At 51.5% G+C, this 16,859-nt stretch overlaps 2 protein-coding genes across 2 annotated transcripts; one reads left to right on the forward strand and one right to left on the reverse strand.

Moving 5' to 3' along the window:
• The first annotated feature begins 2,086 nt into the window (after positions 1-2,086).
• CERS2 (ceramide synthase 2) lies at positions 2,087-10,858 on the forward strand. The gene is made up of 11 exons (XM_024116059.3): positions 2,087-2,209; positions 6,941-7,114; positions 7,543-7,660; positions 7,850-7,968; positions 8,198-8,255; positions 8,361-8,411; positions 8,648-8,740; positions 8,927-9,055; positions 9,279-9,385; positions 9,523-9,676; positions 9,857-10,858. The coding sequence occupies exons 2-11, from the start codon at positions 6,942-6,944 to the stop codon at positions 9,995-9,997; spliced, it is 1,143 nt and encodes a 380-aa protein (XP_023971827.1). The 5' UTR covers positions 2,087-2,209; position 6,941; the 3' UTR covers positions 9,998-10,858.
• On the reverse strand, positions 10,807-16,853 carry LOC102981491 (SET domain bifurcated histone lysine methyltransferase 1). Its single transcript, XM_028485957.2, has 8 exons — positions 15,401-16,853; positions 14,210-14,838; positions 13,376-13,404; positions 13,130-13,262; positions 12,690-12,855; positions 12,133-12,344; positions 11,797-11,885; positions 10,807-11,631 (listed from the first exon to the last, which is right to left on the reverse strand). The coding sequence occupies exons 1-8, from the start codon at positions 15,528-15,530 to the stop codon at positions 11,514-11,516; spliced, it is 1,506 nt and encodes a 501-aa protein (XP_028341758.1). The 5' UTR covers positions 15,531-16,853; the 3' UTR covers positions 10,807-11,513.
• Between the last annotated feature and the right edge of the window lie 6 nt (positions 16,854-16,859).

Genomic DNA, 16,859 nt, shown 5'->3' on the forward strand with positions numbered 1-16,859 from the left:
TGTGTGTGTGTGTGTGTGTGTGTGTGTGTGTGTGTGTGTGTGTGTGTGTGTGTGTGTTTCTAAACTGGTAGCATCATTCTAAATGCTGCCTGAGGCCCAGTTTCCCTTTCTCCATCCACCTTCTCCTTTGTCTCCTGGGGGAGGGGTACACCCTCTTATCTTTATTTTTCAGGCCTTGTCTATTCAGCTGCCCCAAACTTCCCCTCCCACTGCTATCTTAAAAGAGAGTTAACTGGTCTTCAGTTCTCTGAGGAATCATTTAAAAAGTCTGGTGAGGACTTGGGAAAGTCTAGGAAAACTGCCTGAGAAAAGGGTTCAGAAACTAAAGGAGGGGAGCCAAGTAGGACAGACATGGGGAGGGGGAAGAGGAGTACCCAAAGTTTAGCTGGGGCCCAAAGAGGAGACACTGGAACTCTGCTGGAAAAGGGAATCTGGGGAGGGCACTCAAGACAGATAGAGGGGACTTAGGAATTGGAAGGCAGAGGAAGGGGGAGAAACAAAGGGGTAGAAAGATATGATATGCTAATAGAGTTCAGCCTGGGGCAAAGAAATTAAGGGTTGGAGGGGTTGCTGGGAACTGGAAAATCAGGCAAATCTGGGGCTAAAAAAAGGCTGGAGAGTCCCCTGGGTACTGGTTCAGGGGGCAAGGAGCCAGGGGCCAGGGGGTGGACCAAGTCTCAGTTCCCCAATGTAGGCCTGGGCCGGGGGTCCCACTGCAAAAAGCAAAGGAAAAGTTTGCAAGTCAGTCAGTCTCTGCCTCTCTACCTCTCCAGATAGCGTCTTAAGTGAGGGCCAAGCTCTCAAACTGGATTAGTGGGAGGTCACATTCTTTCCTAAGAGAACTGTCAAAGCACCTGAACTTGTCTAGATAAACCATGAAACAAGCTACTGTCAGAGGTTCTAACGGTGACAATATAAAAACGCCATTTCATTAAGGTAAAAAATTAAGTTATCTCTACTTGGCGGGCTCTCTCTCTAAACAAACCGTCAAACACATCTTAGTCACACTCTGTCCTCATTAGGAATCAAGGCCAGTTTTCTAGGATAAACATGTTGCCTCTTCCTGAAACATCAATTTTACCAGTCCAAGGGAAAAACATTTTAAAATATGAATTTGAATACGGATAAACGTGGTCTAGATTTAAAACTCAAATACATTTTACACAACAAAAGTTGGTGTTTGGCTTCTTCAGAGTCTGCTACTGTAGGTTATGTGTGCCACTGGGGGTAGGTTTTACAGCACTTGGGTGGAAACGCTGTGAGTTTTAAGGCAGGTCTTGGGTGGTGGACGCCCTAGGGGTCGCAGGCTCTGCGCTGGTTAGGGCAGCCGAATCTCGAGGGTCCGCTGCCTGGGTCGGCCCTGGAGAGGTGCTCGGCCTCGGCGCGCAGCGGCACTTGGGATGGACTCGCAGAGGCTGCGCCGGCCGGGAGCCGGGGAGCCCCCCTCCCTCCGCTGCCCAGTGGGGCTGGAAGGGGGAACTGTGGCAATCGGTCGGGCAGAGAACTGGGGGCCGCAGCAGGGCGGAGGTCGAGGACCACAGTTGGGGGCGGGCGGAGTGGTGCACGGGCCCGACAGCTCCGCGCCCCGATCCCCGGGCACCTCGCGGGTCTGTCCCAGGGTGCCCGGGACTACAGCGCACCTCTAACGGAGAGACTGGGAGAGTCCCAACACTGCCTGCCCGGATCGGGGACTTCTCCCACAGTGCGGTGATTCTACCGGGCTAGGCCGCCGGCCGGGCGCCGTGAGGGCTCGGATCCTCGCCTCGGGCTCCGCCGCCCGCCCCGGGCCGCGGGCCGGGAAGGGGGCGGTGGCAGGCGGCGGGGGCTGGGCGCGGCTGCTTCGCGCCGAGGCCCCGGTCCCGCCGCCCGCCCTCTTTTTCCCTTTCGTCGCCGGGCCGCAGGCCCACGCCCAGTCTCCCGGCTCCTGTGTTGTTCGCGGCCTTTCTTTCCCGGGCTGCCTGGGCTCGCTCTCAGCTCGGCTGGGCTCGGCGGGCGGCGGGAGGAGGAGGGAGGAGGGAGGGAGCGGACAGGCGGGCGGAAGGGGGAGGAGGGAGGGAGCTGGCAGGCGGGCGGGCGGGCGGAAGGGGGAGGAGAGGAGTGATCGGAGCCAGTCCGGAGGGGGCCCGGAGCTCGGACGAGAGGAGAGACGGAGCAGCGGCTCCCGGCCCGGCCAGCTCCGCGACGCCGCTGCCGCTGCCGCCGCCGCCGAGTGAGTCGGGACGGCCTCCCGGGAGCCCGAGACGCCGTGCGCAGGGGTGGGGCTGGACGCGGCGCGGAAAAGTTGGGAGAACTGGGGTCCCGCGAGGACGCGGCTCCACGGACAGGGCCGGCGGGGAAGGCAGCGGGCCGAGGAGGAGAGAGGGGCCCGGGCTCGGGGCGCCGCAGCTGGCTCGGGGCCTCTGCCGGGTGCTCTCATGGCGGCGGGCCTGGGGGAGGGCGGGCCGGAGCGCCTCGCGGGAGCGGCCGGGCCCCCAGCGCCGTCCGAGGGCAGGCTGGCCGTGCGCCTGGGCGTCCCCGGGCGCGCCGCCGCGAGCCCGGAGGAGCCCTCCTGGGCAACAGGTAGGGGCCGGGAGGTGGGGACGCGGGGCTGCTCGCGGACAGCCGAGCCCCAGGCGCCCCTTTGTCGGGGAGTAGGCAGCTCCGGTGACCACTTGCATGAGAGCCTCCTGCCTGGCTGCGGGCCCGCGTCGTGGCCCCTGGCCCGGAGGGTCCCGTGGCTATAGAGTGGGAGGAGAGTGGAGGGTCTTGCTTTTTCTTACCGGTTCACTGTGCCCACTCCGGGAGGGAGGTCAGAGCGTCCATGTGCTTAACGGGAAACAGGAAGGTGCAGCTCTGAGTGTCAATCCCGGCCCCCCAAGGCTAAGGCTCTTGTACCGTTATGGGGTGTGTGGGACTGCGGTCGGGGGGAGCTGTTGGTGAAACTGGTTTTCTGGGCCTCACCTCCTGGCTAATTTTTGGCCCGGAGGCTCTCTGGTGAGTAGGTTAATTGCATGTGTGTGATTACAGTCTTTGGCCTCAGCTTAGGGGTTCACTTCCCAAGCCAGGTTCTTGGCATTAATATCTGGTCTGTCACTTGAGTAGCCAGGTCCAGGAAGCAGGGGGTTCTGAGGATCCTGAGCAATGGATTGAGCCCCTTTTTCCAGAGAATTGAATCAGGGAAGGCTTCCAGCAGGCGATCACTCCCTCCCACATCTGTGTTGGAAGGGTTTCTGTCCCGTACCAGAGTCGAGGTGACTGGGCCCGATGTGGGTGGCTGACAGTGCTTGTGATGGGACTCCTAAGGGTAAGGACTTGTCTGCAGCCTCCTCCCGCTGGGCCTGGCCCTAACCATACAGTGACCTGCACACCCTCTGTTCTGAAGAGAGAGAGTTCCTTGTCTGCCGTGATACCCCACAATCCACTCCCTTCACTGGGGCCTCTGGCCAGTTTTCCCCCTGGGAAGGAGGGCTTCCACTTTCCCCTGTCACTGGCCACAGGCTGGCTGATCCTTTACTGTGCCTTCTGCACACCCCCCCTCCCGCCCCCCAGCTTCCTCTTCCACCTGCCCATGGGGGCTGTAGTCTCATGCAGTATTTAGGTGTGTTGGGGCCTCTGGTGGGGCAGCCCAGAAAAACGAAAATTTGGGGACCTATACTGCAGCCTGGAGCAATGACACACCTCTTCTTGGCTTCATCCACTGCTCACTGCCTTCTGGTTCATGACGTGCTGTTGCTCCCTGAAAAGGTTTTCAACAGGAGGACTATACAGGTCCTCTTCCACTTCTTTTTTGTAGTCCCTCAGGCTTCAGTGGAAGCTGGGAGTCTGTGGGACCCTCTCTTTGTCACTCTCTCTTCCCTTACTTACTGATCCTGTTATATTTTCCTCAATTATTCCTCCAAACTGAGAGCTGCTGGGACTGTTATCCCATTAAGTCTGTGAGATTCCTTCGTCCCAGACTCAAACTTCTGCCCTCCTAGCCAGCTGGGTCTACAAGCCCCCATGGGGACTTTCTGCCCCTTTTCGTCCAGCGGTGAGGGTCTGGGACAGGTCAGTCAGAGTTGGGGCAAAAGTTGGGGGCTGGGCGGAGCCCTGTTCAAGTTGCTGGTAATCCAGTGCCCACGAAATCCCCGCTCTGCTGGCCCCTCTCCAGCCTGTGCCTCAGAAAGTGGTGTCTGGGTCTCTGGGGCAGGATGTGTGTCTGTGAAAGAGAGAGAGACAGACACACACACACACATACACACACACTATTGTCATGTGTGTGTGGGAGTAAATTCTATAAGTGGAAAAATATCTATAGGTGTGATTTTCTCCACCAGGAGATTAAGTATCGTGACCCAGAAAAGCAGGGTTCTCTCCCTATCCTGAGGGAACATCCCCTTTTCTTGACCCAGCTTTTTGTTTGTGGAATCCCTTTACTTGGCTGGGTGTGTCAGGGATGCCACTGGGAGCAGACTGATTGGTTCTGTGGGGAAGTGTAAATGAGGCCGGCTGGGAGCCCCTGTTGTCCTCCCTTCCCCCTCACATGGAGTCAGAAGTCCTGACCCTGCTGAATCTGGTGCCTCTCCCTGCTGGACTAGGCCCTGGGGGGTGACGGGCAGGGCTGGGGCAGTTGCTCCTCTGCTAATGGAAGTACTGGGCGGCAAGGGAGGGCTATGGTCACAGAAAGCCTGAAACCCAGGTGTGAGAGAGCCCTAGTTCAGAATCTGCCTCTCTGAACTCCTGACACATCATGCTCTCCTGCTCACACCATCTTCCACTCTCCCTGCTTGGAGCAGGAAGGGGACAGGTGCTGTCTTGTCCTGGGGTTGAGATCTTGTCCAGGCGCTTGCCCTTGACCTCTCTGATCCTCTGCCTACTCCCCCAGCTCCTCGCCTTCTTTGTAGGGATCAGACTGGCATAAGACATTCCTGGACCCCAGGAATCAGGGAGAGGGGCTCCACTCATACCCTCCAGGACCCCAGCCAGCCCTCTGAATCTTTAACCCTCAAAGTATCTGTGACAAGAGAAACTTCCCGGCCGGTTTCCACTGACTGGAAACCGGGTCAGGGATGGGACCCAATTTCTAGGCCTGACAGTGCCCTTGTCTTTAAACCTCAATGGAGGAAAAGTTGGGCTCCAAGAGATATAGCAGTGAAGTGACTGGGTCAGGTCTATTTCCTCACCTCCAATCAAGCTAAGCAAAAAAGTTGGAAAGGAAGAGCCAGAGGTGTGCCACCACATCTAGGCATTCTGCCTTGTCCCTTCTCTACTAAATTTTCTACAACTTCTCTCCAGGAAAAAAGGGTGTGTGTGCGCGCCTGGTTGCGTGGGGAGAGTTCTACTGTGGATAATTGTGTTTTAATTTTGTTCAGTTCAGAAGGCTTCCTTCTCTTTAACTAATTAAGTATTTCTTCTGGCTGAGGTGGAGGGGGAAGGGGCAGTACCCTCAGGAACTGAGGCCTGGAGTGTGTGTGTGTGTGTCTGTGTGTGTGTGTGTTGCTGGGGGTGGGTGGAGCTGAAGCTCCTTTACTGTCAGTGCTGACCTCTGAGAGAGCAGTGACCAGGAGTGGGGACAAGAGGGTAAAGTCCTTGAGCTGGAATACAGACCCGTGACAGGCTGAGAGGGATTTCGCAAGTGCTTCTGTGGTGGGTGTGGGCGGAGCCGTCGGAGGAGCAGCCCAGCTCAGCTGTGATATGATCAGCCTTCAGCCTTAGAGCAGCACCAATTGGTCTCCAGTTCACAGCAGAGAACAATCTCCCAACTCTCTTTCCTCCCTGGCTGGGAGGGGACCACCTTCCTTCTGTGTCAGCTTTTAGTCTGAAGGCCAGCCTGGATACCGCCCGCCGAGCCTCCCTCCTGGGAGGACGGGCTGGGGGTCGGGAGCCTGGCAGATTTGCCCTTGTCATCCTACTGGGTTCACTGCTGAGTCCCAGGACTGCCAGGTGTTGTGTGGGCCCAGCATCACTGTCTCTTCAGGATCATCTTGCTGCTTCTCTCACCTCCAAGTAGCTGCTGTCCCAGCTTGGGCCCCAGATCATTCCCTTCTTCATTCGGGTATTCAAGTAGTCACTAACACCCTGTAGATCCTTTCTCTTTCAGTGGAGGAAAGGGGGGAGGCGGGGGAAAGCATCAGCTCTTTCCTAGCTGAGGGTATTTGTGATGGGTGTTCCCCACGCAGACTAGAATTTTATTTTCTAGATGAGCCTTAATAAGAAATAGCTCCTAATTCTACCAGATGTCTTAGTCTGCTGTCTCGACTCTCTGTCCCCCAATCCCTGACTCCCTGAAGCCTTGTCTTCATTTTGTTTCTGAGGATAGGCTTCAGATAGGGTTCTTCTGCCTTATGTTTAGGAACTGGATGGCTTGGCATGGGGTATTAATCTTGTGTGCAATATTTTTATGTCCATTGGTTGTCCTGGAGCTCAACATTCTTTGGGAGCATAATTTTGCTTTACTCAGGCCTCTTAATTTTCCCTAGGACCTGCTGCCTCAGTGGCTTATAGAGAAGGAGGAGGAAGGGTTTGCCCCAACCCTGCACTCCTTTCTTGGGCTTTCCTGGCAAGGAAGCTTCCAGTTATGGGTTGCTTGGGGGCACTAGGGGGAGGCTGGAGAGTGCGGGGAAGGGAGGATGCCTCTGACTTTAGTTAAGATTGTTGGCTACAGCTTCTAGGGCCAGATCCTGCCTGTCCTCCACTTGAGGATAGCAAAATGATGGAGAGACCCCAAGATTCTTAAGTCTAGGGAATCAGGACTTCTACGGGGTGTTAGCATCACCTTTGGTTGATGTGCATAGTAAATGTTAGAACTGGAAAGCCACCATATTTCGGATGGGGAAACTGATTTGTCCACATGGCCAGGACCAAAACCCAGGGCTTGAGTCTTTGCCCCTGCTCTTTCTGTTAACACTGTGAAAATTTTCATCTGTCTCTTCTTACACTGCTGCCTGCTTTGATGCCCTCTACCTTCCCCTTCCTCACTCAGGATGCTCCAGACCTTATATGACTACTTCTGGTGGGAACGGCTGTGGCTCCCTGTGAACTTAACCTGGGCTGATCTAGAAGACCGAGATGGACGCGTCTACGCCAAAGCCTCAGACCTCTATATCACACTACCCCTGGCCTTGCTCTTCCTCATCATTCGATACTTCTTTGAGCTGTGAGCATACCAACATACCCCTATGCCTTCCCTGGCTGCCAGCCACACAGTTTCTCGTACTTCAAGTTTGTCTCTTGCTATTTAATTGGTCCTGGACCCTGGTATTCTCACCACCCAGGTCCCTGCCTACTGTGTGCCCCCCACTGAAGGCAGCATTGTCTTTCTGAGGGCTCAGCACCCCCAGGCCCTTTCCTTCAATGGTTATTTGTTCTCACCCTCCACCCGCCTGGTCGCTAGTGAACACAGGCAGCTTTGTCAGCTATGGGCAGCCCAAGGCAGCCAGAGAGGGGGTTGCTGGGAAACTGAGGCCCAGGATAAAGTTGTCTGAGCTTGCAGTCCCGCCCCTCCAGCCCCCTAGCTTAGGGGCTACCAGGAGACTGAGGTGCTTCAAGAAAGCCAGACGGTCCTCACTCATATCCCTTCCCCAGTTACGTGGCTACACCACTGGCTGCCCTCCTGAATGTAAAAGAGAAAACTCGGCTGCGGGCACCTCTCAACCCCACTTTGGAGCATTTCTACCTGACCAGTGGCAAGCAGCCCAAACAGGTATGAGCTGCAGACCCTGTTCTGGGAGTTAAGAGTTCTGGTGGGGAGTGAGGAGATAGGGTTGGAATGCCAGCTCTGGTGGCAGAAGAGATGGGAAGGCAGTGGGGCCAACTTGGGTCATTACTGGCAGAGAGTGGGGTGCTGCTGAGTTCTGAAGCGGAGTGTAATGGGCTTCTTCATTACACTCAGGCAGAGGTAGAGCTTCTGTCACGGCAGAGCGGGCTCTCTGGCCGCCAGGTAGAGCGCTGGTTCCGCCGCCGCCGCAACCAGGACCGGCCCAGTCTCCTCAAGAAGTTCCGAGAAGCAAGGTAGGGGAGGTTGGAGCAAGAGAAACTGGGTGGCAGAGGAAGGTCTGATGTATTTTGCTGGGAGGGGTGGATCATAGCTGTATGCAGGGAGATTATATCCAGCTGAGGAGGGAAATTCGGTTATTAATATCCGTGAGAGGGTATCTGGAGGGAGGTACTTGGGGGTTGGTTGGAGGGCTGTGCCATTCTCCCACCCCACTCTCCTAGCTATTCCTGCTTCCTTTTCCAGCTGGAGATTCACGTTTTACCTGATTGCTTTCATTGCCGGCATGGCCGTCATCGTAGACGTGAGTGGGGATTACTGGGAGGTGGGAGTAGATACTCTGGCAAGGTGGGATGAGGCCACAGAATTTGGGTCCCTCCTCCTTTAACCTCTCACCATCTCTCTGCAGAAACCCTGGTTCTATGACATGAGGAAAGTTTGGGAGGGATATCCCATACAGGTACGAGATGGGTCCTGATTCCTTACATGGCGTGATTAAGAGAACCAGTGTAGGATAGGATTAGGACATACACATTCTTGTGAAGAGATGATCTCGGAATATGTGACAGAAAGGACTGGAGTCATGGTGCTAAACATAACCTCAGGTTCTGGGAGGGCTGGGTTTGGAGAGGTGAGACCCTTGAGTCCAGTTGCTCTGGGGTCCCTTACCTTCCTCTTTTCTCTCCCCTCTCCCAGAGCATCATCCCTTCCCAGTATTGGTACTACATGATTGAACTGTCTTTCTACTGGTCCCTGCTCTTCAGCATTGCTTCTGATGTCAAGCGAAAGGTGGGTCAAGGGGCTGTGCCATTAAGCCTAGGAGCCAAAATGAAGCCCTGCGATGAATAGCCTCCCCTCTGACTTCTGGGTGCTTTGGATGGAGTTGTGCGATAAGTGGAATTAAAGGTGAGGGGGAGGAAGAATGGAGGCCAGGGACCAGGAAAAGGTCCTCTGGAGGCTTCATCTTTTCTACAGGATTTCAAGGAACAGATCATCCACCACGTGGCCACCATCATCCTCATTAGCTTCTCCTGGTTTGCCAGTTACGTCCGAGCAGGGACTCTTATCATGGCTCTGCATGACTCTTCTGACTACCTGCTAGAGGTCAGGATTTCTGGGCATTTCTTCAAGCCTAGAGACCCTGGTGCAGGTTCTTCTGTCCCTCTATCCATTTTCGGCGGGATGGGGGTTGGGCGGTGGTGGTGGGGGGTGGATGTTCCTGGGATCAAGGAGCTGGGGGCACAGAGCCAGTGTGGTAACTGGGGCGTACATATGAACGTATACGGGAGAGTAGGGAGCTCATGATGGATGGGGACTATCTACACAGTCAGCCAAGATGTTTAACTACGCGGGATGGAAAAACACCTGCAACAACATCTTCATCGTCTTCGCCATTGTCTTCATCATCACCCGACTGGTCATCCTGCCCTTCTGGTGAGTAGGAGGCCACACTATACTCCTGTTTTCAAGAAATCAGGAGTCTCCCCGCTCAGCACCCACATTTTCAATCCTCCATCTTAACCCCTTCTTTTCTGCGTTTACAGTTCTTGTCTCTCCCTTTTCATCCCAAGGATCCTGCACTGCACCCTGGTGTACCCACTGGAGCTCTATCCTGCCTTCTTTGGCTATTACTTCTTCAATTTCATGATGGGAGTGCTACAGCTGCTGCATATCTTCTGGGCCTACCTCATTTTGCGCATGGCCCACAAGTTCATAACTGGAAAGGTGAAGCTTCTGTCTGCATTGTGTAGGCCCTACTCCCCCTCAACTCTATTACTGCCCAAATTCCCTTCCCATATCAGCAACCCTCTAAAAACTACTGTGGGGCCCTGGGTGTAGCTGGAAAAAGCCTACGGAGAGAGGCAGTCCTTAGGGGTTTGTAACCCTTCTCATCCCTTTCCACAGCTGGTAGAAGATGAACGCAGCGACCGGGAAGAAACAGAGAGCTCAGAGGGGGAGGAGGCTGCAGCTGGGGGAGGAGCAAAGAGCCGGCCCTTAGCCAACGGCCACCCCATCCTCAATAACAACCATCGTAAGAATGACTGAACCCTTGTCCCTGCTGCCCCTCAGATTAATGCATAAAGCCAAGGAACTACCCCACTCTCCCCACAGGGTCGCTTGAAGCTCTGGGGAGAAGGGAGAAAGCGAGGAGGGTGTTCTTCTCTGTGCCCCCACCCCTGCTGCTTTTTCACCCAGTTGCCTTTAAACCAAATTCTAACCAGCCTATCCCCAGGGAAGGGGAGGTTGGTTATATCCTTGTTAGAGCGGGGGATGGTCTTATTTTCCTCTCTACTTTCCAAGTTGTCCTTTCTATTGCTTTTGAGACCTTTCCTCAGCTCCAGGGGTGGGGGTCACAACTCACATTCCTTATTCTTCAGAATCTGGCCCTAGCTGTCTGCCTTTGACTCCCAGACCTCCAGAGCCAGGGTTGTGCCTTACTGTCCCACCCGTGGGCCTCATTCTGCCAAAGTTGGACCAAGGCTCACCTTTCTAATCTCCCTGACTTGGACCAGAAACCAAAGCTGAGCTTTTAACTTTTCCCCTCCTGAGATACAAATGAATTGAGTGTAGGAGGGTGCACATGACCCTTATCCTACCTCTGCCAAAAAGTGGGGGCCACAATGGGGACTGCTCAGACAGTCTTTTGTTACTCCTCTGCCAGCTGTCCCTGTAGTCACAGGTCCAAGATCTTACTGCCTCCTTTCTCTGGCCTCTTTCCCTAGGCTAGCTGGTTTGGAGTAGAATGGCAACTAGTTCTAATTTTTATTTATTAAACATTTGGGGTTTTGGTTTTAAAGCCAGAATTACAGCTAGTGCCTGGCATTTCAGCAGAGGGACCACTTCAGACCAAAATGTACTGTTAATGGTTTTTTTAATTAAAATATATTAAAGATTAAGTAAAACATGGCAACAAGTGTTTGAGACTCTTAAGAACTGAGAAGAGGGATCATATCAACTAAATAAACTAAGGTAGTCTTCCTCATGCCTTCCTCGCGGTTATGTAACATTTAAAAATTTCAGATGGCAAGTAAGAAAAAGCAAAAGTAGAGAAAGGTCAAGATTAATGACAGCTGCCTACTGGGAAGGATGGGGGAGAACAGCTCTCTCATCAAAAGACCCAGAATTGGGAGCTGAGGGAGAGAAATCAAATCACAATCTTAGTTTTAACATCTTGTTAAAAGACTTTCAAGAAATAATACAAACCAGGAATAATAAAATACACAGCCCTCATTCTAGGAATAAAGTCTGTTAGAAGCATGAACACGTGAACAAATGTAGGATGGGAGGGGTGAGCAACAGGAGGACTGAAGGGATGTCAGGCCCAGGTGAGAGTGGTGACCTCTCCCACCTCTATGCCTCAGGAGGTGGGGGAGGGGCCCTGCCTGCTAGCACCACAGTGGAAGGGATCTCCTGATCCAGAACCCCCATTTCTATCTACTAGGAGCTGGGGGAGTAGCCAGACTAGAGACTTGGGGGTCAGAATTCAACAGTCAGGAAGACCCAGTTCCTGAGGAAAGGGCAGTTCAGGAAGGGTTCGGAAGGTTAGGAAGAAGGCTGTCCTCTAAAGAAGACGCCCTCTGCATTCGATAGCCCCACAGCAGCAAAGCAGCTCCTTGCCCTCTACGCTGCCCACCTCGTAGTTGTAGTCCCAGGTGAGTTCTGTCCCAGCCCGGATTCTCCTGAAGAGGAAGAAAAGGAAGGAGTGTGGTGAAACAGCAGATAACCCAGGAACCTGGGGTGACTGAGCATGCAGGTGGCGCTGGATCACAGATGGAGGAGCGGCCCTTCAAATTTCTGTAGTCCTTGTCCCTCCCCAACCATCCCCTTTCCTGACTCCCTCTTACTTGCTGGCAAAGAAGGCCACCCACGGGAAGCGAAGATCATGAGTATCCACGAAGACATTCTGGACAAACAGGTTGGGGCTGCAGCTGTGCTATAGGGTTAAGGACAGATACAAATTAGAACTAAGGAAACAGAATCTGGCTTTGTGGGGTGAGTGAGAGTTGGATGAAAACAATGCCATTTGATCTTCCCCATCACAACAGAGAAGTTTTGCAAGATCCTTTGAGATCAAGAATTTATAACAAGAAAAGGTGGGTTTATATAGTTGTGTTAAAAGAACTAGAAATGTGAGGACCATGGGATAATCAGCACATACAGGTGAGGGAAAGGGGTCTCACATTGAGGTAGCGGCCCAGGTTGCCTTCAAGCTTGGCATCGATGATGTAGCAAGACTCCTCCCCATCGTAGAATTGGCGTGTGTTCTTACGAACAGGTGCACTCTCCCCCTTTTCCACGGATGCCATGTTGGTTGATTTAATGGCAATCCCATGGGTTGATTTAAGAGCAAAACCCCGGGTTGATTTTACTGCCACTTGGCGCTTCATTGGACCTGGACAGGAAGGAGAATGGGGTTAGGCCTATCCTACCTCATGACTGGACACTGTACTTCCATTTTTATCCCACCCAGGGCAGCTCAGGAATACCAATAAGCTGGGACTCTGAGGCAAACAGCCTAGGTGGCATTTTTTTCAAGCAGGATTAGATCTGCTGGATAAAGGGGCTGAGGGAAAGAGTAGGGAACTGGGAAGAAGAGAGGGAAGGGATGTGTCAAACATTGATATTAACAGTTTAGCTGGGAGTCAGGGAGCCCTCCCAGAGATGCTTCAACTCTCAGGATCTGAATTTTCCCTCCAACTGGTTCTTTCCTACTACCCCTTAAATTCTTCCAGACTACCAGACATGTTCTTCTTGTCCTCAAAGTCATCCCCTTCAGAGCCAGAGGAGATGGTCTGGATATCATCACTGTCAACAGCTGTGGCTGAAGTCTGACCAGCAGTGGGCTTCCGGCTGGTCCCACTTTCCCCCTCACTTTCTGTACTGCTGGACAGTGTCAGGATGTCCTGGGGAAGCGGAAGGTGAAAAGAAGGAATAAGGGTAAATGGAGAGGGCCCTTTTGAATCCCTGCTTTTACCTATGGTTACGCAGGAAGGGGCTCAGACTATAGCAAGATTAGATGCTGGGTGAAGGAAAATGAGGCCGGAAGTCAAGGCCAGAGAAATAAGATATGTAACAGTAATTATGGTGACAGACTTGATGAGGTGAGAATGTTCCTTTACTCAGACTCTGAATAAAACAGAAAGCTGGGTAAGGTACAGCTTGAGAAAGGTCACTTACGTCAGGGTTTGACTGAGCAGAGGCCATGAGTCGTCGGCTCTGATGCATGCTAGTCTTACTTGGTGGGCGGCGAAGTCCTTCAGCCTTCATGGGAGAAGGATTGTAACCATAATTTCGAGAGCTTTCAGTAACTCTGATGGGAGAGGAAGACATGAGAGGGGTCAGGTTACTGGCTGTTTCTTAGGCTATTTCTGTAGGCTTTAGAGAAGGTAGACTTGGAAAAAGGTCAAAGAGAGAGGCACTTACATTGACATCTTGTTTCGGTCATCAGGGTCCTGGAAAAGAGAGCAAGTGAAGGGTTAAATGTTTTCATGGTCCTGGATAACAAATCCAACAATTACAGACTTCAGCTCAAATGACCTCCAAAGACATTAGCCAGTAACAGGTACACTATCTAAAGTGGAGTGTGTGTGAAGAAATTACTGTGCAAGTTAAGAGTGACAATCATTCTCATCAGGAAGCCCCCCTGGGAGGGGTCTTTAACCCTTCCCAACAATAGGGCATTAAAAAATGTACATGGAAAACACCATGGGCAGAATCTTACAAGGACAAGGGACAGTTCACCACCTGTAACGTGCTAAGTTTCAACATCATTAAAAATACACGTAAGATCAATTCTTGTAAGATCATTCTACTATAATAAAAGAAAGCAATGATGTAGATAACTTGAAATAGCAATTTAAAAAAATTACTTATAAACCCTTCACTTTGGAATAAATCAGATACTTTCCCCCCAGTAGGCTGATTTTAAAATAATTTGGTTCTTTAAACCAACACTAGGAATGTATGAGGGATAGGTTAATCAGATTTGCCACAGAAATATCCATCAAGTAAATAATCTGCATGTGAAGACTCATGAGGGAATTCCCTGGCAGTCCAGTGGTTAGAACTCCATTCTTCCACTGCAGGGGGCACAGGTTTGATATCTGGTCAGGGAACTAAGATCCCGCAAGCCGCGTGGCACGGCCAAAAAAAAAAAAAAAAAAAAAAAAAAAGACTCATGGTGAGACCACATTGTTTGTTACCACAAAAAAGTTATACAAAAGCCACAATTCTCAAGAGTTTCCTGCCACTGCTTACCTCTTTCTTGGGCTGCTTGATGTCTCCCTCATCCTTGAGGCCCAGCCCTGAGGTGGAAGCCTTCTCAGCCTCCCCTCTGCCTGCCCCAGTGTGACCTTCCCCACCTTCACTAGTTTTGAAGGATGAACGGCTATCGGAGTCAGCAAAGCCACCTTCACTGACACTATTGCAGCTCAACCACGAGGCCACTTTGTTCTTGGGTGTCTCCTCAGAGGAAGGTGGATTGCAGCCACCTACAGGGATCGATGGAGGGACAGGAACACGTGGGGGCCCAAGGTCTGGGGGGCGAGAGTCCTTGGAAGGCATCTCAGACAATCCATTCTCCTTCTGGCCCCGGGTCTGCCGCCGGGTAGCATAGCTGCGCCACACCGAGCTGGTGCTGAAGTCCTCATCCTTACAGAAGTTATCATCTGAGCTATCGTCATTGGACTCTTCGGGGTCCTCTGTACCGCTGTTGCCATCTTCCTGGTCCTTCAAGTCTACACCACTGCTGTCAGAGGAACAGGGGGCATCACTCTCATATCCTTCCTTGAAGTTCTCCACACTCTCGATATGGTCCAGATTGGCAAAATACTCATCACCCATTTCCAGGCCCTCCTTGTCAGCAAAGTCATCTGTCAGGATTTTGCCTGGGAATGAAGAGAAAGGTCTTCCAGGGTTATGAGGTGCTTTTAGAAAGAATACAGTTCATTCCATCAATATCCAGCCCACCAGCAAAAAGTCAAATCGCCTCCATTATGGTGTCTCATTTCTCTGTGATGATACCTCCTTCTTGGTGTCTTAACTATGAGAGTGAGGGGAACTTACTATAGTTTTAAATCTTGCCCTTTCTGCCATCCCATTCTTCCTCTTTACTTTGTTTACCAAAAGAGAGTTCTTCAGTTATGCTAAATCTCTAGGTGGAGTGGAGTGATGTGGGAAAAAATGACACACTGGACTCTATAACATGTCTCTCTGCTGAAACATCATGTCCACAATTTCATCCCTTTTTGTTCTCGTCCTCCTGAAGCACTTTTGTCCCTTCTTGATCCACCCAGACAGGCACACCACTCACGTTCTTTATAGAAGAAAATCCTGGCTTCCCCTTTCCCCCAGTTCACATGTTAAGCATTCTTAAGTTCAACTTGTCTATGATTCAATGTCCCACCATGTCCTAACCCCAGAAAGCAACCCTTTCATTTCATCACCAACCTGCATAAATACAGACAAAGGAGCCTTTGGCAATGTCATCCAAGCAGCGGATACCCCAGCCCTTGTTCTGGGTCTTGAAGAGCTGCAGTCGAACCTGCAGTCCATGCTGCACCAACCGGTTTGTGCACATGTTTGGGTCACATTTGCAGCGTTTGTTACACTCATAAACTCTGGGAGGAGGTCACAATAAAATCAATCATAACACGATCACTAGAGCATCCATTACATCCACAGAACTTTTACAATTTTTAAGGTGTCATCATTTATCAGGTAATGATCTAAATGAGCAGACTTACTGAACTATGTTCTTTGATTCATTTGGGAATATAGCCCAAAGAAATAACTCAGAAGGGGAAAAAGTGACTGATACAGATATTTATAGCACTACAGATAGTAACAGTGAATAACAGAATGCCTAACAACTGGAGAAAAGCTAAGCGAACTATGAGGTGAATATGGATTCAGAGCCATTAAAAGAAGTCAATTTGTAGAAATAGATACATAAAATAAAGATATTTAGGGGACTTCCCTGGTGGCCCAGTGGTTAAGAATCCGCCTTACAATGCAGAGGACACGGGTTCGATCCCTCTTTAGGGAACTAAGATCCCACATGCTGCGGGGCAACTAAGCCTGTGCGCCACAACTACTGAGCTCGCGCACCTCAACTAGAGCTCGTGTGCCACCAAGTACAGAGCCCACGCGCCCTGGAGCCTGTGTGCCACAACTAGAGAAAGAAAAAAATCCTGCACGCCACAACTAGAGAGAAGTCCATGTGCTGCTACAAAGAGCCCATGTGCTGCAACTAAGACCCGACGCAGCCAAAAATAAATAAAAATAAATAAATCTTAAAAAAAAAAAAGAAACGAAATATCTTTGTTAGGTCCCTTAAAACCCCACTGGGGTTGGGAAGGTATTAGCGCTCATATCCTCTGTTTACAGCTGATAAAACAGGATCAGCTTGGAAGCAACAAGGCCAGAATTTGAACTCAGGTCTAATCACCACCACATGAGATTTTCAGAGTAGCTATACTGAGTATCATTCATTCATTCATTCAACAAAATTTGAATGGTTACTATGTGCCATGCACTGGGTAAATTAGCTGCTGGTGATACCATGGTGAGCAAGAGAGACAAGGTTCCTGCCCTCATGGAGATTACCTTCTAACGGAAAAGAGAACAAAAACAAGTCAACAAATAAAGTTGTCACAGATACTAAAGGACACACTCTCAATGAGAGAATTAAGGGAGTGAAAATGACCTAGTTTTAGAGTGACCAGGAAAGGTCTCTCTGAGGCGGTGAGATTAAAGCTGAGAGCTCAAGGTTAAAGAAGATAATCATGCAAACAACAGTGGAAGGATGCCAAGAAGAGGGCACAATACGTACAAAGCCTCTTGAGGTAGGCTGGCAAACACTGGGTGAACTGGATCCAGGCACTGAAGAATATCAGTGTGGTTGGAA

Source organism: Physeter macrocephalus, unplaced genomic scaffold, assembly GCF_002837175.3.
Source record: "Physeter macrocephalus isolate SW-GA unplaced genomic scaffold, ASM283717v5 random_711, whole genome shotgun sequence".
In the NCBI taxonomy this organism is placed as follows: domain Eukaryota; kingdom Metazoa; phylum Chordata; class Mammalia; order Artiodactyla; family Physeteridae; genus Physeter; species Physeter macrocephalus.

Excerpts from the sequence above, each read along its gene's own strand:
- LOC102981491 (XM_028485957.2), bottom strand. The coding sequence starts at position 15,530 with ATGTGCACAAACCGGTTGGTGCAGCATGGACTGCAGGTTCGACTGCAG. Across the intron at positions 13,263-13,375 it reads GACCGAAACAAGATGTCAAT|AGTTACTGAAAGCTCTCGAA; the intron begins GTAAGTGCCTCT and ends CTCTCCCATCAG. Across the intron at positions 11,632-11,796 it reads GTGGCCTTCTTTGCCAGCAA|GAGAATCCGGGCTGGGACAG; the intron begins GTAAGAGGGAGT and ends CTTCCTCTTCAG.
- CERS2 (XM_024116059.3), top strand. The coding sequence starts at position 6,942 with ATGCTCCAGACCTTATATGACTACTTCTGGTGGGAACGGCTGTGGCTC. Across the intron at positions 7,115-7,542 it reads ATTCGATACTTCTTTGAGCT|TTACGTGGCTACACCACTGG; the intron begins GTGAGCATACCA and ends TCCCTTCCCCAG. Across the intron at positions 7,969-8,197 it reads AAGAAGTTCCGAGAAGCAAG|CTGGAGATTCACGTTTTACC; the intron begins GTAGGGGAGGTT and ends TTCCTTTTCCAG.